The sequence below is a fragment of the Lynx rufus genome, unplaced genomic scaffold (genome assembly GCF_022079265.1).
Source record: "Lynx rufus isolate CCGP_SWC_20201006 ecotype Redwood Valley unplaced genomic scaffold, mLynRuf1.p SCAF_16, whole genome shotgun sequence".
NCBI classification, from domain to species: domain Eukaryota; kingdom Metazoa; phylum Chordata; class Mammalia; order Carnivora; family Felidae; genus Lynx; species Lynx rufus.
Window position 1 is genome coordinate 30,497,721 of NW_025814830.1, and position 21,576 is coordinate 30,519,296.

General features: G+C 56.3%; 2 protein-coding genes across 2 annotated transcripts; one reads left to right on the forward strand and one right to left on the reverse strand.

Annotated features, from left to right (window-relative positions):
• The first annotated feature begins 43 nt into the window (after window positions 1-43).
• On the forward strand, window positions 44-8,630 carry POLR2C (RNA polymerase II subunit C). Its single transcript, XM_047078469.1, has 9 exons — window positions 44-180; window positions 363-412; window positions 2,738-2,806; window positions 2,953-3,005; window positions 5,888-6,016; window positions 6,438-6,489; window positions 6,708-6,876; window positions 7,022-7,096; window positions 7,622-8,630. The coding sequence occupies exons 1-9, from the start codon at window positions 95-97 to the stop codon at window positions 7,764-7,766; spliced, it is 828 nt and encodes a 275-aa protein (XP_046934425.1). The 5' UTR covers window positions 44-94; the 3' UTR covers window positions 7,767-8,630.
• On the reverse strand, window positions 8,563-21,313 carry DOK4 (docking protein 4). The gene is made up of 9 exons (XM_047078468.1): window positions 21,266-21,313; window positions 15,810-16,059; window positions 12,219-12,326; window positions 11,944-12,058; window positions 11,526-11,645; window positions 11,246-11,435; window positions 10,377-10,515; window positions 10,096-10,219; window positions 8,563-9,978 (listed from the first exon to the last, which is right to left on the reverse strand). Exons 2-9 carry the CDS (start codon window positions 15,873-15,875, stop codon window positions 9,860-9,862), a joined length of 981 nt encoding a protein of 326 aa, XP_046934424.1. The 5' UTR covers window positions 15,876-16,059; window positions 21,266-21,313; the 3' UTR covers window positions 8,563-9,859.
• Between the last annotated feature and the right edge of the window lie 263 nt (window positions 21,314-21,576).

The window sequence follows — 21,576 nt, forward strand, 5'->3', positions numbered from 1 at the left end:
AAGCGGCGCGGGCCGCGCTGACCCACTTCCGGCGGCGGCGGCGGCGGCGGCGCACGGGCGCTAAGTCCTAGGGTCCGGCGGGTGGTTGGGCAAGATGCCGTATGCCAACCAGCCCACCGTCCGGATCACGGAGCTCACCGACGAGAATGTCAAGTTCATCATCGAGAACACGGACCTGGCGTAAGGCCGCTGAGGGAAGAGGCCGGCGGCTGTGGAGCGCGGGGGGCTCGAGCGCGGGCCGGGTGGGGGTCGTGTCCTAGAGCTGCGTTCGGGTGGCGGGGTTTTTGCTTTGGGAACCGTGGGCGCGGGGCGCCGGCGTCGATGCTGCGGCGCTCTCACGCCGATTGGTTTTCATCCCTCAGGGTGGCCAACTCCATTCGGAGGGTCTTCATCGCCGAGGTGCCCATAATAGGTAAGCGAACCCCACCTCTCGTTGCCCACACACGCCCCCACACACCTCGGGGCCCCTGCCCGCCCACACCCAGAGCCTGGTGGGGCCGGTAGTGGGGGCTCTGAAAGGACAGCAGTACTGGAGATTTGATCAGACCCTGTACCCTCGGCCCAGGGCCACTTGGGTCCACTCTTAACCTACGGGTTGGCGAAGAGCATGGGTTCGGGAGTCTGCGTGTTCGGGTTTGAACACCGTTTTCACTTGCTGCCCCTGTGAAACTTGGGCAAGCGTTCAGCTGCGTGCCGTGTTTTTCTCTGTGGCATTCGGACGTTAACAGTGCTTGCAGAGCGATGGCAGGGATTGAGTAACGGAATCTCTCTTAAATGCCTCGTGTTGAGTACCGGTAGATGTCTTCTTATGAATCCGGTCCTTCAGCCGCACTTAGGGAACACCTAAGTGCCAGGCAGGGTGCTAGGAACTGGGACTGCAAGGCTGCACGGTGCAGGGTTCTTGCCCTGGTGGAGCACACAGTGGGGTTGCCCGGGAAAGGCGAATCCGCAGCTGACGCTGCTGCGGGGTAGCCTTGGGTCAGTAGTTGAGAAGTAGAGCCACAGTGCTGTTGGCGCTTAGAGGGAGGAGGATCGGCTCTGGTTCCAGCCACGTCGCTCCAGGTATTTTTCACCCTTATAAATATACTACAGGTATTTTCGGAGTGTCAACTCAAAGTTTGGGTTGGAGAAAGGAATGTAACTCGGCTGCTACAACAAGTGTGCAGACTCCTAAGGAAATAAGCAGGCCAAGGGATTGGTGAAGGAGAGCATGGAGTTTCCACCACTGCAATCCCCAGGCACTTCTTCAACTCAGAGCTTGGCGTGCTGATCCTCCTCCTCCTGCCTGAACGCTCCATGTCTCTGGGCCTCAGTTTCATCATGAGTAAAATGAGGGAGTTGTACTTTGTGAGGCGGCCCTGACATTAGAGGCTGAATGCCACTTGCCCCACACATTCAGTTCTGCGGATGATTCTGATCACCTGCTACATTCCAGGCCACAGGGGGAATACAAAAGTTAAGACATCTGAAGACCCCAGCTCCAGGATTCTCCGAAGCTTGAGGTAGAGACAAGACGTACACAAATATAACACGGTACAAAATAGGACAAGTGTCTTTAGTCTGGACAGAGTTTTGTGAGGGGAAAGCTTGCAGGGAGGAAGTGTTGGTATCTGTATCACAGAGAGCAGGCAAGGCTTGGTTTGTAGGAGGCTCGGAGGATTTACACCTGCGCAGGAGAGGGTAAGGGCACGTGGGAGTAGGGGGTTATTGGGAGTAAGGAGGCGGAGTCAGAAAAGCCTGGCTTATGGTCCTTACTTGGCTTGGGGAAACAATAGAAAGTATAGGACAAAGCGGGTTGGGTCCTAACTGGTCCTCTTCTGACTTCCATTCCTAGTGTCCACACCCTTTTTGGTAGTTGGGCTCCAATGCCATTTATGAATTTGTTTGCATACAGGTGTTAATGTGTTTAAGTCAAGTGTGTGTGGGAATACAGTCCTTACCTTTCTACTAGCTCATTGCTGGTAGGAATTGGGTTTGATACTTAGTATGCTGTGCACATTAAAGGAATTCTTTACGTGTTAGTTGATTGATAATAAAGAGTTAATATTGAGTAGTTTGGTCATTGTATCATAAAATGAGATACGGACCATAAGCCTGTGTTACTTCTGTGAGATTGGCCTTTTTTTTTTTTTTTTTTTTTTTAAGAGAGAGAGAGTGAGAATGCAAGCCGGGGAGGGGTAGAGAGAGAGAGGGAGGCCCAGAATCTGAAGCAGGTTCCAGGCTGTGAGCTGTCAGCACAGCACCCAACACGGGGCTTAAGCTCACGAACCGTGAGATCATAACCTGAGCCGAGTCAGACACGCTCAACTGACTGAGCCACCCAGGTGCCCCAATTTTCCCTAACTTTTAAGTGCCCAAGTAGTTTGTGTTTATGGATTTGGTGTTGACATGGATAGCAGATGTAAATGCTTCTCACAGAAATATTCAGCTTAAAGAGACGTGTTCCCACTGCCATGCTGTTCCCTAAGTCGGTATTTTTTGTGTAGGACAGGGAACCCCCTGCATTAAATCTGCCTGAGTAGGGATGGAGGCTGTGTTGCATGTGGTTCTTGTTAAAATACAGATTCCTAGCCCCCACTGGAGCTGTGGAATCAGTTTCTGGCAGTCTGGCCCAGGCCCCTGCAATTTAGTAAGCATCAGGTGCTTCCTAAATCTTGAGAACCACTGCTCGAGGTCTTTAATTTGGTGGCCGAACTGCATGTCTGCTTTCTTGTTTTTTTTTGTTTTTTTTTTTTAGCCATTGACTGGGTTCAAATTGATGCCAACTCTTCAGTCCTTCATGATGAGTTCATCGCTCACAGGCTCGGTGAGTGCCGGGTTGTGAAAGGTGGAAGGGAGGGGGCTGTGCCTGGTGTCAGAGGAGGGAGCCTCCTCACTCCCAAGGGGGCGTCTAGGTTCTCCTTTTGACTTGACCATTTGGACTGCTTTAAAATGTCTTTCTGTTTCTTCCAGGACTAATCCCCCTCACAAGTGACGACATTGTGGACAAGCTGCAATACTCCCGGGTATGCTGTGTGATTGGGTGGGATGTGCGTGGAGCTAGGGGGCTCAGTTCTCGGGGATTTTCCTGACGTTTTCCTTCTAGCTTTTAGAAAGACAGCATGGAAATGTTGCCTTAGAGCCCAAGCAGGCACTGGTCCTTGGTCCTGCCAGGCTTCAGATGATCAAGCTCCAGGGGCATCAGGGAGTTTCTCCTGCCAGCCACACAAGATGGGGTATACACCAGAATACCCATTTATACCAAGCAGTGGGGGCTCTGCCTTTTCAGAGTCTGATCTGTTCAGACTCTGCTCTCCAGAGTGTCTTTTCCCAGTAACGGGAGCCTAGGAGGCTGAAGGGAGTCAACAGAAGGTTAGGGAGTTAGGGAGAGGTAGGGGTGAGATCAAGGAAAGAGAGTGGGACTGTCCCCCACAGCAGCACCTGAGGGCTGTTGTCTGCCAGATATGTGCCTCTCCTTGTAGGTGGTCCTCGTTAAACATGGCCCTTCCTCTAGGGCCGTGTTTCCTTCCTGTGATATGTTAACAGGCCTTGGACTTGGGAGGAGTGGGACAGGACTAGGTTCCCTGCATCCTTTCCCCAGGGCTCCATTAAATAACAGCTTGAGACTCTTCCCCCTTGGTGGCTTTGGGGGCTGATCCTTAATCAGCCCATCCTCTAATATTCCCAAGGTCATGCCATTTTTGTGTGGCTAATTTGATATGTGTTATAAATCCATTTTTTTTGAATTTTTAAAAAATGTATATTTATTTTTGAGAGGAGAGGGAGAGAGATAAGAGTGTGAGCGGGGGAGGGGCAGAAAGAGAGGGAGACACAGAATCCAAAGCAGGCTCCAGGCTCTGAGCTGTCAGCACAGAGCCCGACGTGGGGCTCAAACTTACAAACTGTGAGATCATGACCTGAGCCAAAGTTGGATGCTTAACCAACTGAGCCACCCAGGCACCCCTAAATCTGTGTTTTTTAAAGAGAGATTGAAGTACACAGGAAAGTGTGGAGATAATCTGACCAGTACTCTTGCTCCCACCAAACAGCTTGTCATAGTTTCCAGATTTTTGTTTGTAAGAAATGAAACATCACAGATATTGGTGGGGACAGTTGTACAACCAGTTGAAGAGCAGTTTGGCAATGTCGTGGGTAAAGATATGCATGCCCCATGACCTAGCAATTCCATCCATTAAGTGTTTTTCTAGTATTTGCTGAACAAAGATGTTATGGTCTCCTCCCCTTTTTTCTGTTTTTTTTTTTTTTTTCCTGAAAATCTACAGAAAAGTTAGAAGAATCAAATAATAAACAGCCACTTACTTTCAGCTTTAGTTACCAAACTAAACTTAGTTTCTGCTTTGTTTTTCCTATCCATGTTATTTTTGTTGAACCATTTGAAAGTTGCAGATACCATAACACTTTTCCCCTAACTACTTCAGCATGCTTGTCCTAAAAATAAGGATATCTTCCTACATAACTATGCCATCATGCTTAAGACTATTAGCATTATTTTGTCGTATTTCAAATATTCAGATTTTCCTAGTTGTCCCTCATATGTCCTTTCTTGCTTTTTGTCATCCAGCAAAGATCCATGCATGCATTTGGTTGTTATACTTCTTTAGGCTCTTAATCTCAGATCCCTCTCCTTTATGATATATATTTTTTTGAGGTTGTGTACCTTTTCATTTCTTTCATGCCAGTTTCTTTAATTTAGTGTTTTTTTAGTAGGTTTTTGTTTTTGTTTTTTGTTATCTCCTAATGCGGGGCTCGAACTTACAACTCCGAGAACAAGAGTCACATGCTCTACTGACCGGGCCAGCCGGGTGCTCCCCTTCCATTTCTTTCATACATATATATATATATATATATTCACTATATATTCACTTAATTATTCATTCATTTTTGAAGGGGGGTAGTGGAAGGCAGAGAGAAAGGGAGCGAGAATCTCAAGGAGGCTCTGCCCTGTGAGCACAGAGCCGGACACGGGGCTCGATCTTGTGAACTGAGGTCATGACCTGCACTGAGATCAAGAATCGGATGCTTAACTGACAGCCACCCAGGCACCCCAGGCATTTCATATTTCTAATTAGGGTCTCGTTTGCCTGCCCGCCTCACCTGTGTGTGACTGCACACTGTCCAGGTGTAGCCTCTAGCTCTTCCTCCTTGTCTGAAAAACCTCAGAAGCAGGTTAGATGTTCCTCATTGGCCTGAGGGGGCAAACAGTTTGCTTGGTTACATTCCAGTAAGTCACCTCAAGTTAAACTGCAGCAGATGGTCCCTAACGTAGGGATGGATTGTTTCAAGAGTCGTTGCTTAAAGGACTGTTGCTAGTTATTGAAGCTGAGTGATGGTTACACGGTGGTAGTCTCTTCTGCTTTGCTCTGCTCTTGTGAATGCATGAAATTTTCCGTTATGGATAGGTTTTTTTTGCTTTGTTTTTAAAAGAAAAAGTAGTCTAGAACTTGAAAGAACTTTACTGTTGTTGCCTGGATCATTTTATTTTAAATGATGATTGCATTCCCGAGCTAGTCCACATAGTTCATGGGAAGCTGCACTCTAAAGCGTGAAAGCATCATTCTCTTGCTTAACGCCTTGTATCCCTGAAGAAGGGCGCTCCGAGGGCCAGGGTGAGAGTTTAGCAATGTGTCTCCCGGTGGTGGCCTGGCAGCTGCTGGAGGTGGAAAGTAAACCCAGGCATCAACAGGTACGGGTGGTCTCTAAACTGGGAAGGGCCTGCACTTGGGCGGCCCGGGAGAATGGTGTACCAGATTGGCATGGCCCACAAGAGCCTGGAGCCTGAGAGCAGCCCTTTTACATTAAGAAATCTAAGGAACTGGGTGTTAGAAGCAGGGAGCTCAGGGCTCACCACCTCTCCATAGGCTCATTCCCGCTTGTCTTCCCGCCTCAGGACTGCACGTGCGAAGAGTTCTGCCCCGAGTGCTCAGTGGAGTTCACTCTTGACGTGCGGTGCAACGAAGATCAGACTCGTCACGTCACGTCTCGAGACCTCATCTCCAACAGCCCCCGGGTCATTCCAGTCAGTGTCTCACGGTGTCCTACCCAGGACCTTTGTTCTCCTCCTGGCTCGAAGTGAGCCAGACTCGGTGGTTTCTTACAAGATGCTGATTTCCCTGTGTTACCCTCTGCCTTCAACTGAGCCTGGTGCCTAAAAGTACTAATAATTCTGGACAGTAGCCAGGGTGGACAGGAGCATTGTTGTGCTGTGTGCCCACCCTCTGTCACCCGAGGACCCTTTGAGAGGGTACTGTTTTGACTGAAAAGGCTGTCATCAGGCCGTGAGGCAGAGGCCGGAGTCCAGCTCCAGCACAGATTTAGTCCTAGTACCCCTCATTCCCAGGCATCCTGTCCCTGGTCGGCAGGTGCGGGAACACGGTTGCCAGAAGAGGTGACTGGGGAGACGAGCAGCTAACAAATGCCTCTGTTTGGGCTCCCTCCAGGTGACCTCCCGGAACCGAGACAATGACCCCAATGACTACGTGGAGCAGGACGGTAAGGGGCTGGGGGGAGTATGCGGATCTCTGCCCGGCTCGTCGTTCTGCAGGCCAGCACAGAGGCAAGACCAGACACAGCTTCTCGTGCTCCCTGGTCTCTGTCAGCTGACCTTTGGGCTGTTTTTCCTGATTGTGTGGTCTTCTGGTGGTATTCCGGGTCAAAATTCAGGGGACGGTGTCTATCGGCCCTTGACTGACTCACACCTCTCCCCACAGACATCCTCATCGTCAAGCTGAGGAAGGGCCAGGAGCTGAGACTTCGAGCCTATGCCAAAAAGGGCTTTGGCAAGGAGCATGCCAAGTGGAACCCTACCGCAGGGGTGGCTTTTGAATATGATCCTGACAATGCCCTGAGGCACACAGTGTACCCCAAGCCTGAGGAATGGTATGTTCTCATTGGGAGTAAAGGCATTCAGGGTGGGTTGGTGTGGAAATGGCTCCCAGTCACTGGGGTCGGGGCAGGCTCACTGTGGACATAGTGCCCTAAAAGCAGCTGTAGCAGCCCTGTGCTGACCTGTATTTGACCTCAGGCCAAAGAGCGAGTACTCAGAGCTGGACGAAGATGAGTCACAGGCTCCCTACGACCCCAACGGCAAGCCAGAGAGGTAAGATCCAGGCCGGCACGTGAAGTGTGTAAGAATGTATGGTTTTGGTGCAAGGTCTGAGTCGGGAGACCCTTCCCTCACGTCCCAGTGCCCGTGAGCTGAGGAAGGAAGGGTAGCTGCAGAATCCATGGCGGGTGCAGGTCCCAGGGCAGGTGCTCGTCTCCCTTGGTCACTGTGGGATGAGGGGCCCTGCGGTTGTTCACTCTGCTCCTCCTCTGTTGAGCAATCCCCAAAGAAGAGGTCTGCCCAGAGCCAGAAGTGACCAGTCTTCTGACAGTGAACGTGAGCCACTGCTAACTTGACTTTCCACTGTCTCCATGTGGAACACATCCACTCCGAAGTGTTTTAAGGTTTCCCCAGTAGCTTTTTGAGCTAGCTGTGGCCTCCTTGGAGTCCCGTAATGTGCAGCAGGACCCCCGTTAGTAAGAGGTTGAAGCCACCCAGGAGAGAGCGCATGATCCGAGGCCGACGCTCGGCTGAGCCAGCCTGTCTCGCGGAGGGCTCTCACCAGACTCTTCCTCTTAGGTTTTACTACAACGTCGAGTCCTGTGGCTCTCTGCGCCCTGAGACCATTGTCCTGTCAGCCCTGTCTGGATTGAAGAAGAAGCTGAGTGATTTACAGACCCAGTTAAGCCACGAGATCCAGAGTGATGTCCTAACCATAAACTAGCACAGCTCACCTGTTTGAACGAAAAAGGGCGGGGGGGGGGGGGGGGGGCGGATCTGGGCCAGCAGCTGGATTTGTCTCTCCAGAGCCTCTTCTAGCTACTGGGATATGGACAGCTGTTGGCTCGGGCTTCTTGGCAAACCGTCAGTACCCACTAGAAAGGGAGCCGTATGGAAGAGGCGGCCTATCCCAGCTTTGCTCAGATTGCCAGGCATGCCACTGGCATTTGAGGCAGGACAGTTTTTTACTAGACATCTCACGTCCCTGGCTCTGCCCACTCATTGCCAGTGGCATTCCCCAGGACATCCCTTCCAACGCGTTTTCTTATGTGCCTTTGGGGGAGTCTGTTGGTCATTTCAGGTCTTCAAACCCTTTCTGTCCAACAGTTGGAGGTTTCACAGTTGTACCTTGGACTTCCGGTGTTAGGATTGAGTGTTAGAACCCTCATTCAAATTGCCTACAACCCCTTCCAGTCCCTGCCCAGAGCCAGGCTGCTGGCACTTCGCTCAAATCTCCAAGTGTCCCTAATTTGAGAACCCTTAAAGAAGAGTGTTAGAGCCTGGCTGCCTCCCTGCCCCAGGTAAACCCTGTATTTCATTCTCTACCCATTGGTTAGGAACTTCACTGCCAGTAGCCTGATTATTTAAGTTTGGGTGCTGGGGGGCAAGGGCCTTAAGGGAAGGTCTGGCCTTGACCCCTTACCCCTGTAGGGTAGAATCATGCCCAAAGTAGTTAATTAGGCAGCCTGGCAGGAGAAGCCTGGAGAAAACCAGAGATTCAGTACAGAAAGGAAGGGATATTTATTGATTCAGGAGTTGTCTTTTTAAAAGTTTTTATTCTTGGCAATAAAGAGCACAACATAATCTCCTTCATGCGTCATCGTGCCACTAACTTGAGCCAGCCGGCCCTACCTCCCTCTCAAGGCCTTTGGTGCCGAGCTGGCTGCGGCCCCTCTCTGGCTCCAGGCGCTCCTGGAGGGGCCTCTTGCTGTATCATTCTGCCACAGCTTGAATAGTGGTTATTTACAACAGGGTCTGTTCCACAAATCAGAACCCTAAAGTATTTAAAAAAAAAAAAAAAAAAAAAAAACCAAAAACCCACACACGCAACCGAGGGTTTGATGGGAATAGAAAGATAGCCCTTCTGCAAGGTAGTCAATAAATACCAGCACTAGAAAATCAATTGCTTTAATTGCATTTCAGCAGGGAGCCTCAGCACCATGTGGGGAAGAGGAGATGGGAAGGGCTCGGTTTCCGAGTGCTTTTGGCCGGCCATAGGGTGGCCAAACAGGGCAGAGGGGCTCCCTCTGCTGGGACATCACCTACCCCCAGGTCAGTGAGGGTGCGGGAGGGGTGCTCCCTGCAGCCTGGCCCCGGGGCGGGGAAGAGCTCAGACCTGCACCCCCACCCCTGGGGGATCTTCTCAGCCTACTAAGCAGGAAGGAGCCTGGGCAAAAATTACATTTTAAAACCAGATTTTCACCTGAGGTGTCAACCAGATGTCACCTCTGCTTAAAACTCCCAAGTGCAAGGCTGCCAAGAGGCACAGTGGAAGCTCAACTCCTTCCTGTGCCCCTCTAGGCCCAGAGGAACTGAGAAGCCACCTGCTGTCTCAGCCCCTGGGCTGCTTGGGGAAAGCCAGCGGTCCCAGCGCCAGCCTGGAGCTCTGTCTCCCTCCTCTGGCCCTGGCCACTCAAGCAAGTCCTGGCAGCAGGAGGGCTGTGCCACGGAGGACAGGGAACAGCTGCCCTCACGTTCAAAAACAGCCTTGACTGTGACCCGGTCATGGAATTAAAAACTGTATGTGGTATCGGGGAGGGATGGGGGAAATCTCAGGAGTATAGAATATGTCATAAGCCATATATATTAAAATCATTAACAGTATATAGTCCCACAGTAGCTCCAGCCCCGCACATGCTCTGGCGGTGTGGCCAGCCCTTTGCCTTGGTCCAGCCTCACCCTGGGGGCAAGGAAGGGATAGCTTGCTCCGCTTCTCCAGGCTCTTGGCCAGCAGCCCCTCGAGGGCGTCCACAACACGCTGCAGTCGGCCCAGCAAGAGGCAGCCCCGGCGGTCCTCGGCGCGCGCCGGCCCTGCCGTCACTGGGCTGGGGTCTTGGCCTCGCTGCCGTCCCCCTGGCCGGGCTTTGGCTTTAGCAGGATGAATCGGTTGAGGAGGTCTGTTTCTGAGCTGGCCTGGGCTGCCCCGTACCCCTCACCTGTGGACACGGAGGCGGGCTCAGGACTTGGACGCAGGTCAAAGGACCCCCGCCCAGAAGGCCCGGTCCTCCACAGAACCTTGTGGCAGGTGAGTGTGGGGCGCCGCTGGGACTCACCGGCACAGCTGGACGCCTCGGCAATATTCTGGGAACCTGTGATGTGGTGCCAGTAGGCACTGCGGGGCAGCATAGTGGTGGGCGTGCAGGGGTATGAGTAATGTTCCGTGCCCTTGTTCAGCAGCTATGGGGCAGAGAAGGGGGGGCCCTCCCGTTAGCTCCAGGGGCGGCGGCCTGCCTCCAGCCCAGCACCCTGCCGGCCTCTGGCATACGCGCCAGCTGGAGACAACTGGCGTGCTCTTAGCCTCCCCGGTAGCCTGGACCAGTGCCCGCTGCCTCACCCTCACGTTCTTCTCCATCTCCAGCAGGACGCGCTTGTGTTGCTCAGCGATGGCCAAGGTGGCACTGTGGACCCGCTGGTAGATCTGTTCCCCTTCCTGTGTCTGGAAGGTGTAGAGCCCTTCCCCGGCATCACACATTCTAGGGACACGAGAGGCACTGAGGGCGAGGTAGAGGGGACTGCACCACGCGCGCACACGTGCTTGGTCCGGCTTTCCGGCACCGCAGACTGGCCGCGCCCCAGGCCCTCTGCGCCCCACCCCCTCTGTCTTCCGGGGGTGCTGGCCGCACAGCCCAAACGTGCTGGGCATTTTCTGTGTACCAGTGATCTAAACGCCTTACAGGAATGAACCCATTCAGGTTTTTCTCCCATCCCTTTGGTCTGCGCACTTTTAGTTTCCTGTTCTGAATTTTCTCAAACCATTTTGCAGATGAGGAACCTGAGGCCTACTGATGGTAAGTAGCTTAGCCAGGATTATACAGGGGATTACACAGAATTTAAGTCGAGGCAGGCTGGCTCCAGAGTTCAAGCTCAATCCTCACCATGATTCTAGGAGGTGGAGTACTTTTTTTATCCTCTATTTGACAGATGAAGAATACAGACGTGGTCCACAGCCACAGAGCTGTAGGTGCCAGGGCCAACATTTGATTTGAGCCCCAGAAGTTTGAAACAGCCGCACTTGACCTTCCTGGCGTGAGCCTCAATTTCTTCATCTATAAACTGGAAATCTTACGTTCCCTTTTGGTTTTCTATGCTGATAAATAAGCTCCCAGCACAGTGCCTGATAGAGTGAACGACGGCCGACAGCATGATCGTGGTGGGACGTGGTGGGACATGGTGGGACAGGGTGGGGGGGCAGGAGGGTCCTACCGGCCAGCCTCGAAGGTAAAGCGTGTGGCATCCCGGCCATAGCGACGCAGCGAGCAGAGGGGCCACGAGACGAGCTTCACGCGGGGGTTGTGTATGTCCCAGAGGTAGATGTTCTCGTGGGTGATCTGCAGCTTGCACTCGCCATACACATCCAGGTTGGGGCAGGGCAACAGGAAGACATTGAAGCGGTCTGCAGCGGGAGAGGAGGAGTGGGGCTGGAGCCTCCCCAGGGGAGGACTCTCCTCCCTCCTCCCACCCCCTCGGCAGCGGCAGGCCTCACCTGTCTGCTCACACTGCACTCCTGGGGCCAGGAGGTCCGGCTCTCCCAGACTGATGTCATTGAGTCGTGACCCCAGACACTCCACAGACAGTGTCTTGTACCACTCCTCCGCCTCCAGCTCTAGAGAAAATGGTACCTCGTGCCAGCCCAGGGTCCCCCAGCAGCCGATCCATCTGCCCTCGGCCCAGAGTGTCCCACCATGCAAGGCAGAGAGAGTGAGGCCAGTGGATGCTACCTGCCTGTCTCCCCTTGTCCTGGGGGCCTGCTCCCTCCAAGCCCCACCCCCCCACACTACTTTCACCCCCACACATCACCCCCCAGCCAGGGCTCGTCCTGCTCTGCCTCCTCCCGACTGCACCACTGGACCATGACTGGCCCAGGAGAGTCTGGCTGGAAACATGCAGCTCCCGCTCCTCACCTGAGTCGCAGGTGAAGGTACGTGCTGAGTCGTCGGTGAATATGATGGCCACCGCCTGCCTCTTGGTCTCCTTGGGGAGCCGCGTGACACATTTGACGTTGCTGATCTCAGTTACCTGGGACAGCACCCAGGAGAGACTGAGCCAGGCTGGAATGCCTCCCTCTGCACCCCCCCCCCCCAGTGGTGCCACCCCCAGGAGGGTGCTCTTGGACCTCAGGGCTCGGCAAATCATCACTGCTTACAGACTGGGGTAGCTAGGACCCAGGCCCCCTAACCTTGGGGCAGCCTCGGAGGCACACTGACTTCTCATCTGGGTACTTCTCCAGCCGCTGGGGCCCTTTGCTGGAGGATTTCCGGAACACCAGCCAGCACCTCCGGTAAATCTGTGGGGCAAGAGGGCAGTGGGATCAGGCCTCCTGGGGCCACTCCCACCCAACATGGCCCTGACTAACCCCTGCCTGCCACAGGGGGCAGTGCTACACAGCCTTCCCTGGAGACCCAGCCCAGGAGAAAACCTGGGACCAGCAGCGAAGCCCCCTCCCCAAATTGAGGAAGCAGGCATTTCGTCCCTGGCTCTGCAAGACGGTTGCGCAAAGAGTGCTCTGAATCACTGTTTACTGCTCAGCTCGAAGCTTAATATAAATAGCCAACATTTGTTTCCCTTCTGTACTTCCTAGTGTTCTTCACAGTCAATCTCAGGCTCACTCTTGAGGTTGGTTTGATGATCGTTGCCACTTTACAGACAGGAAACTGAGGCACCAATAAGTAACAGTTGATAAATGGTAGTGCTGATATTTTTAAAGCGCTGGCTAGATCCAGAATGGATATTTGGAGGCCACCCCTAACAGTCTGCCCAGGGCTCTGGAAGTGCCAGCCACAACAGAGGGAGTGTCCTAGGGACAGGGATCAGACCCTTGACCATTCTGAGCCTGCACATCACCACAGCCCTTGTTCTCAGGGGCAGGGGAGGGCTCTTGACGGGGGTAATACCCCCTCTCATCTCTGGCCACCCTCTCTTGTCATCCTCTGACATTCTGGAGTATAGGAGGTCAGGATTAGTTCTCTGTTCCAGTTGGGGAACCAGAGGCTCTCAGCGGTTCCCCAGAGGGGCAGAGCCAAGAACCTGGGGTTACCCCACAGCATAGTACCTCCCCAGGCGAGGTTCCCTCCTGTCCGACTACTGCCAATGACCCCGTGCCTAAAACTGCCTTGATTCTCTAGAGCTTCATGGGCTCATCCTGACTGCCAAGGAGCCGGGGTGCAGGGAGCCAACCCTGCTCCAGGGCAAACTGGCTTGTCAGACACCCCCACCCCCACCCCCAGTGGTGGCCTCGCCATCGGCCCAGGCTGCAGACTCTTCCTTCCCTGGCCCCCTCCTCCACCCCAGGCTCTCTCTCAGCCTACTCTGTCAGTGGGCACTGCAAAAGCCCGGCAAAGCCCATTCCAAGAAATCACAGGTGCCCCCTCTCACCGGCAAACAGTAGGGAGACTGGGGGGTGCCCAGAGCAGAGGAAGCAAGAGGCCCATAGCCCCATGCCTACGGCCCTGCCACTCAGTCCCCAGGTCCCGGGTAGGCAGGGCCCCAGGCCAAGAAGCCACTCAGAACCAGGCCATTTCTGGGACCATCTGGAACTCTAGGAGGTATCTCTGCTCCTGTACCCAGGGCCCTGGCTCAGCCCCTGGCCTATCCACCTAAACCACAGCAGGGCTCAGCTCTTAGCTGGGGAGCTCCTTTAGGACAGAGACTGTACTTTATTCTCAGAATCTTCACTCACATCCTGGTAACCTTGTTAACACAGCTCTGCTGAACAAGTGAACGACCATATGAAGAGACCGTGAATGGATGGCTGGATGGCTGGATGAATGAATGAAGGCTGTCGACCCCAATATGCCCTGCCAACTTGGGCTCCATGAAGCTTGCAGTGTAGGGGCAGAAGGCCCAGGGGCCTGAGCACCCTGGTTGCCTGGTTACAGATACAGATAGATACACACACACACACGCACGCACGCACGCACAGCCCCAGGGAGCCACTGTGCTCAAGAGCCCTCCTTCCCCACTTCTCATGGTCTTTGATCAGCACTTCAGAAACACTCTGCCACAGCTCTGCCAGAGGAAGGCCCTGGCGGGTAGGAGGGTCTGTTCCCCAGCTCTTTCAGCCCCTCCTGGCTCACCTTTGTGAGCTGAGACCAGAATGGCTGCCCTGGCACAAGAATGGCTGAAAGCCCCTCATATCAGACCTGCAGGGACAGGCTGAATGCCCTGGGTAGAGGGAGACCCAAACTGGATCTGGCCACGCCCCAGCTCCCAATCTCTCCCACTGGCTGTGTCCACCTGTAGGCCACTTGGTTTCAGGTCTCCTCCTGGAATAGGCCTGATACTAAGTGCAAGTGGCTGCCTCAAGGGGGCTCTCGTTTCCCCGTAAGCTCTGCACTGGGCAGGGCCTTGGCCCAGGTGGTCCCCCCGCCCCAGGGACCCGCTAGACCCAGGCCCATAGGAATGAGGAACCATACTAGAAGCTGGGCCCCTACTCCCTTGGCCTCCCCACCTCATTTTCAGTTTCTCTAGTTCTGTGCTCCATGTGGGTTCCATCCCTCTCTCAGGACCCGAGCGAGGTGGTGCCCACCCAGGCACGGTCTCCTGGACTGAAACCCAGGTTGGGATACAAATCCAAATCTAGCAAAGACTCCAGACATGCCTACAGCTCAGCTCCTACACTCTGGGCAGAACACACGCCCACAGGGGCGCGCAGGACCACAAAAGGGGGGGAGGGGCAAGAACCACCCCTCTCCAAGGCCAGCCCTGCTTGGTCTGGTTTCCAGGCAGGGAAACCATATCAGAGCCCTGTTCCTCCCCCACCCCACTCAGGCTGAGCCAGGAAGCCTTGAGAAGTCTGATCTCACCCCACCCCCATCAGGGCAATGGGGGAGGGGAGGAAGATAGAGAAGGGAGACCCTGTGAAAACACAAGACGTGGGCCACCTCGGTCACCAAGGATACCCTCCTACTGGGGAAGGACCCCTCACTGGAGGTGGGAGAGGGTCAGCAGGGGAACAGAGGCAGCTCTTGGACAACCTCACTGAGATCATTAAGTTGGTCCCAGGAGCCCCTGGTCATGCTCTCTGGGGGTTGAGGGGAGGCTGTACGCACCAGGAGGGGGTGAGGGGGGCGCATGCCCACAGAGGTGTATCTGAGGCCTCATCCCCACAGACCCTGTAAGTAAGCCCCCAGCTCTGGGCCAAGCACCCAGTGCGCAAGGAGCCACCGCCAACAACTTAGAGGAAAGCAGCCTGTCCCAGAGCCACAGGCCATCCTGCTCTAAGTTCTCATTCCTAAACCACATAAATACCAGCCTCTGCACCCTCACATCACTGCCCTGCCCCACAGCCAACCACTCTCCTTTTCACACACTCCTTTAACAGTAAAAGCAATAGCCAAAATAAATACATAAGGACCCGTACACAGAAAGCAATGGAAGCTGGGGGAGACCAAGGGACTTAAGAGAAAAGGGGCCAAGAGAGGGAGGAGAGAAACAGAGAGGCGAGGCGAGGAGGAGGCAAGGGGGAGTGAGAGGCTCAGACACAGCCCCGCACTTCCAGCCGCTGTCCTGGCCACAACTTCAACAATGGCAGGGCAGCCGCCTGCCCGTCGTCGGCCGCCACCGCTGGCCCGGCCGCTGGGACGCCGGCCAGCCCTGCTGGGGCGGGGGCCGCAGCAGGCACATGCCGGGTAGCCGGCTGGCCAGAAGCCTCGACACCACAACTGCGCGATGCGGCCCCAGGCGGGCACCCGCGCACAGGACGCGGCAGGCTCCAGACCAGGTCCACGGACGCCCGTCCCTCGGCAAGGCCCCTCGGAGGGTGGCTCACCCCGAGCTTCCTGCTCTTCATCTTCACGTAGCCTTGCTTGACGATGTCGTTGAAATTGGTCGCCATGGTTTCCCCACTGCCTTTGGGGTGCCGGGCCTGGCTGAGAGCGGGGAGGGATGCCCAGGTGGCCTCGGTTTCCGGATCCTCCTATCACCTGTTCGAGACACTCCGTCGTCGGGGGGGCCGCGAGGGCCGCTCCTCACCTCGCCCGCCTCAGCATTGTTCTAGCAGCTCCTCTGCCCGGCGCCTGCTGGAAATAAAAATGACAGGGAGATTAGACAGTGACATCTTTCTCTTCCCCTGGCTGTCTCGCTCTTTTTTCCTTCCTCTTCCCACACTCCTCCCTCCCTCCCTCCGCCCGCCCTTCTTCCTTCCCTTCCCTCCCCACCCTGGGACGACAGAACCATTCAGGAAAACCGAGGTGGAGGCAGCAGCGAGGAAAATGGTCCAGCCCAGTCCCCTCCCTCACGGCTGGGGCTGGCGGTTAACCCCTTCCTGGAAGGGCTGGCGCCGGCTCCCACTGTGGAGGTGGGAACAGAAGGAGGTGGCCCAGGAGCCGTTGTCCCATCCCATCTCCTGTTACAACTCTGGAGCAGACTTAAGGTGACCTTCCCAGAGCCAGGCCCCCTCCCATGCACAGGGACCTCAGGGGAGAGCCTTCCGAGAGAGGGGAGGTGGGGTGCCCAGGAGGTGGCCCACAGTCTGGTGTGAGTGAAATCCACACTCCCCGAGCTTCAAGACAGTCTGCCTGGTCAGTCTCAGCAGACCCCCAAATCCCTCTGCCCACCCTCCCCCTGCCAGTCTATACCTGGTTCTCTCCAGCCCCAGGAGGGAGGCTGAGAGTCAAGCCCACTCAGGCCCTCATCCGCCCCTGGAACTCTTCAGTAGCTCCTCTGGGTGCTGCTTCCTGGGTGGGAGGGCAGAGTCCAGCGGGGCGGGCCCCCAGATAAGCCTGAGGAATGTGCTGGGCCGACTGGAGGTGGCCACTGTGGAAACAGTCACCTCTCCCTGGCCCTAGGGGAACCCGCTGGTCTGGGGGTGCTGGCGCTGAGTGCCCCATGTCCCAAGCATGGGCAGGAGTTAATTACAGACAGAGCCAGCAGTCACCTGGCCCCGGATTAGAGGACACAGCCAGAGAGCGGTGAGGAGCACCAAGGGGAAGTCTACAGGGAGCAGGAAATGGGGATGCCAGCAGGGGCCGCTCTGAATCAGGCAGATAAAAGCTAAGACTAAGACTAGGGGAGGGGGTCCTCAGCAATGGCGCAGTCCGACACCCATTCTACAGACGGAGGGGGAAAAGAAAGCTGCCCAGAAAGGATAAGCAACATGGCTAATGTCGCACAGCAAGTCTGGGGCACAGCCAGCAACGGAAGAGAAGTTTCAGAGTGGGTGACGGAGGCAGGCCCGGGGCGGGAAGGCAAGGTGGAACGTCCTGTGGCCATCTCTGGCTGCCTACCACCACCCAAGCCCTCTCTACCATTCAGGCTCAGAAGCAGGGGCTTTTGCGGCAACTCGGCCCCCCGTGTCTCCAGGATTGCTGGCTGGGAATGGAACAGCATTTCTGGGGTCAGCAGGGCATCTGGGCCGCCAGGATAAAGCCCTGGGACAGGCTTGCTGCTGGATCCGCCAGCAACTTGGCATTAATTACTCTCCTGGAAGACGGTCTGTTGAGTACCTAACAAGGAACAGATGGGCCTACCCCCCCGTGGGCACACACAAACAAGGGGATGGGCAGAGAGGGTGATGCTCCCCTAGCTTACCTGCACCCTGATAGCCTCTTCCGCACACCCTCAGCTGCCTCCCTGCCCATTCGGTCCCTCTATCCCGCCCCCCCTGGGTTCCAAGACCCTCCCAGATGGGATATCCAAGTGGTTTGCTTTCCTCCTATAAAGTCTGGTCTAGGGTCCCCTTCCCAACACTGACCCCCAAACAGCCCCACCACACCTGAGCTCTGGCAGCCAGAGACTGGTAAATTTCCCCAGCTCTGTCTCTACTGCCTGCCCACTGGGGCTGCCTCGCCCCCACAGCAAGGACCACCTCCGTTAAATTCCCCTCCAAGGCTGGCCATTGGCCACAAGGCTTCTGGGTTCATTCAAGGGAGCCTGGGGTGTGACACAGCCAGGAATGTGAATCCAGCGGCCTGCTCCATGCCTCAGTTTCCCCATCAGTAAAAAAAGAGAGAGACAGAAAATAAGTCCCACTTTGAGGAAATGCCTCATGGGGGTACCCGTTTGCCCACTTTGGACCCAGAGCTTCCGCCCCCAAAACAAAGGCTATTTTTATTTCAAGGGCTGTGACACTATCATAACCAAGCCTTCCACCTGCCCAGTTCAGGCCTCTTGTCATGGCCCCGCCAACCAGCTACCTTCCCAAGTGACTGTGATGCCAAGCTCTCAGGAGCACGGCTGCCCTGTCTGTCCACAGGCCCACACCGTAAGCCCTAGAGCCAGCCCCACAGAAATAACCCAGCAAACAAGCAATCTTCCGCAGGAAGCCCGGGGGGCAAAGGCTCGGCAGCTCCCTCTTTGGCCCTAAGTCACAGGGATTCCTGGCCACACTCAGACCCTAATGAAGTTTGCAAGAGCAAGACCCAGCCTGGGACCCAAAACGGTATGGCAAAGGGGGGTAAGGGAGGTAGGGGGGAAGGTCAACAGGTGGACCCCCAAATTGGACAGGCAACGGGATCCGGTGTGGGGGTGCCCAGAACTAACTCATCCCCCTGAGGGACTGTATTATTAAGCTGGACAGGTGGCCCCGGGCTGAGCCTGTGAGGGCCCACTGGGGCCTCATGGTGGAAGGCAGAAGTCCAGGCACGGGGCTGAGGCAGTCCCTGCCTTGCCACACCTGGGGCCACTTTCCCCATCACTCCTGGGCCACCGCCAGCTCTGCCTCTCTCGAGCCCACAGCTGCAAAGAATGCCTCACTAATTCAAGGCCTGATGTCTCAGGCCTGTGAGCTCAGCTCTGAACACCCAGAGTGCGCTCAGCAGCCCCCTGAGTACTGCAGGGGAGAGCGGGGGCCCCCCATTCCTCCTCCCAGCCTGGCATCAACATGGCTGCCCAACCAGAGACAGCACCCACCCTGAGCCCGGCCACTAAGGGTTCCTGTACAGAGAGAGCTGGACTCAAAGGCCCCCTTCCCCCAGCTCTCCCCAGAAAGGGCAGGAGACTCCCTGATGCCCAGCAGAGTGGCGGGGCAGGGCCTCCCAGCCCCATAGGGTAGCCCCTCTGAGCACTCCTTCCCTGCACCTGGATTCTGCCTGGAGGCTTTGGCTCCAGAACAAACGCTACTTGCTGCTGTTGGCAACCAATGACTGAGCAGGAGCGGCTGCCTGCCTGGCCGGGCCGCCCCACCCCGTGGGGGATAGGATCTTATCAGGGCTTCAGGGACAGCCCTACCTGGACGCGCCTCACTGTCATCTCCCTGTCTCGCCCCATGGCAAAGATCCTATCGGCAGGAGGCAGGATTCTCTCCGGCACCAGGGGCACTTCCCATCACCTGTACTCAGGCCCTCTCTCCCCCAGTGTGATTGTTATCAGGGGCCACGAGGGCGTCTTCCCATCCCACCCTCTGCCTCCACCCATGCAAATCCCCTGAAGAAACCACCAGCTCAGACACTGCGGGTCTCATCTAAGGCGGGTGGCAAGACGGATCAAGTACCCAACCCGACAGAGTGGGATGAGGGAACATCTGAACAACCACAGTCTCCTGGGCCCTTAAGTCAGGCAAATGATGTTATGCCTCCACGCAACTGCCACTCTGCTGTCTCTGGGCCCATCTCCCCCACACCCGCCCGGCTCAGCACGCACGGCCTTCTATCTGTTGCTCAACACGCCTAAATCCTTCCCACGCAGGACCACTGCACTTGCTGTTCCAAGCCTACAACATTGTTCCCTCTGACGGTCCCAAGGCTCATTCAACGCTTCATTCAGGTCTCAGCTCAGAGGTCACCTCCTCAGAGAGGCCTTCCCGGACCACCCGAGCCAAAGAAGCCCCGCCAGTCAGCCTCTATCCAGCTTCACTGTCTTCATCACACACATCACTATAGGACTGTCTTGTTCCTTCAGCTCTTCATTTGCTACTTGGCCACTGTCTCCTAGAACACTCTAGAACATCAGTGCCTTGTCTGTCTAGTTAATAGCTCCATCCCAGTGCACAGAACCGTGTCTAGTGCAGAGTAAGTGCTCAGTAATTGGGGACTGAAAGCATAATTCTCTCCACTTGTCCTCCTCACCCATCCTCCCACCACCACCCTTAGCCACCTGGCAGGGCCCAGCTCAACCTCCACGCGCATGTTAAGTAGCGATGGGCTCCCACCTCCCTGGGTCCGGGTCCTGGGGCCTTCCCAGGGCTGTCATGGTCAGCAAACTGTTGTTCCTGAACAACCAGCCAGGCCCCAGCTGGGTTCAAAGCTGCCTCAGGGGAGAGAGTACTGCTGACATGGTGGCCAGGCCTCCCCATCTTGGTCAGGGTTGTAGGGTGAGGTCATGCCCAGCCCTGCTGCCCTGCCCGAGAAGGGAGAGCTAAAAGTAGCCAGCACCCAAGCACAGAGAGGCAAGCAACTGGGTGGGAGGGGTCACAGCTCCTGAAACCCATCCTGCAAGGGGGGCAGGAATGGCCTGCACTCCAGCCACATCTCTCCGAAAGGGGCAAGGAAAGAATCTGCACTAAACAAGACCAGGCTCGCACCACGGCCAGGAATCCTGCTAGGCCCCTCACTGCCCTTGACTTGCAGACCCCTACACCCCAAATGCTCCATCCAAGTATCCTGGCAACTGCCAGGCACCCACAGCTTGGGGCTGGCAGGCTGCACAGAGGCCCTGCTCTGCCCACATCACCCAGGTGCTCAGCCTCTGCTCAAGCTTCTTTGCAGTGACAGAAAGCATTTAACTGGAAGCTGGGCCTTGGGGGCTCTGGCAGGAGGGGAAGGTGGACAGTCCCCTATGGCCAGGGGAGGAAGGTTCCAGGAGAGGAGGGGAGCTGACCATGAGTTTAAGTTGTAGGATAGGAACCATTTGCAGGTGTGGTGGGCAGTGGGCAGCTGGGGTAGACAAGTCTCTTGGAATTTGGGGGAGCTGAGAGAGAGCAGGCCATGGGGAGCAGGAAAGTGGGGAGGAAGCTGGGGGCTGCGATATGCCCGGTCGGGCGGCAGGCCCAGAATGGAGACCACAGGGGCCTGGGCTTCTCCGACGGTTGGTGTGGGGCACAGGTGAGGTCAGGGCCCCGACCAGGGCTCCCCTGTAGGCGAGAGCTGGTGTAGGAGGAGCCCGGAGAGAGTTTCAGGGGCCTGGGGGGGGGGGGGGCTTTTGTGGGAGGGTCCCCGAGGCCCCCTCCCCCGATAGGGTTGGTAGGTCCCATAGGCTTGGAGAGTTCTCGGGCTGGAGTCGCCCAGGAGGGTCTCGCGGGCTCGGGCGTGGCCTAGGTGCCCCCTCCCCGCCTCGCGACCCCCAAGTTACCTGGGCGCCACGGCCCGGGCCCGGGGCGCTTGCTCGGCGGGCGGCGGGCCAGGCTCATACCCGCGTCACGGCGCGGCCGGCGGGGGCAGCGGGGCGGTGGCGGCGCCGGGCTCCGGGCGGTGAGCGCGAGGGAGGCGCGGCCGCCGGGCTGGGCTCCGGCTGGGACTCGGCTGCATTTGCCCCGCCGCCGGGGTCCCGCCTCCCCCCGCCCCGAGGCCCGCCCCCGCCGTATTCCTCCGAGCCGCGGGACACGCACTTCCGCCCCGGCGCCCCCAGCTCGCCTCCACCGCCCCTTCAGTTCGCCCTCGGTA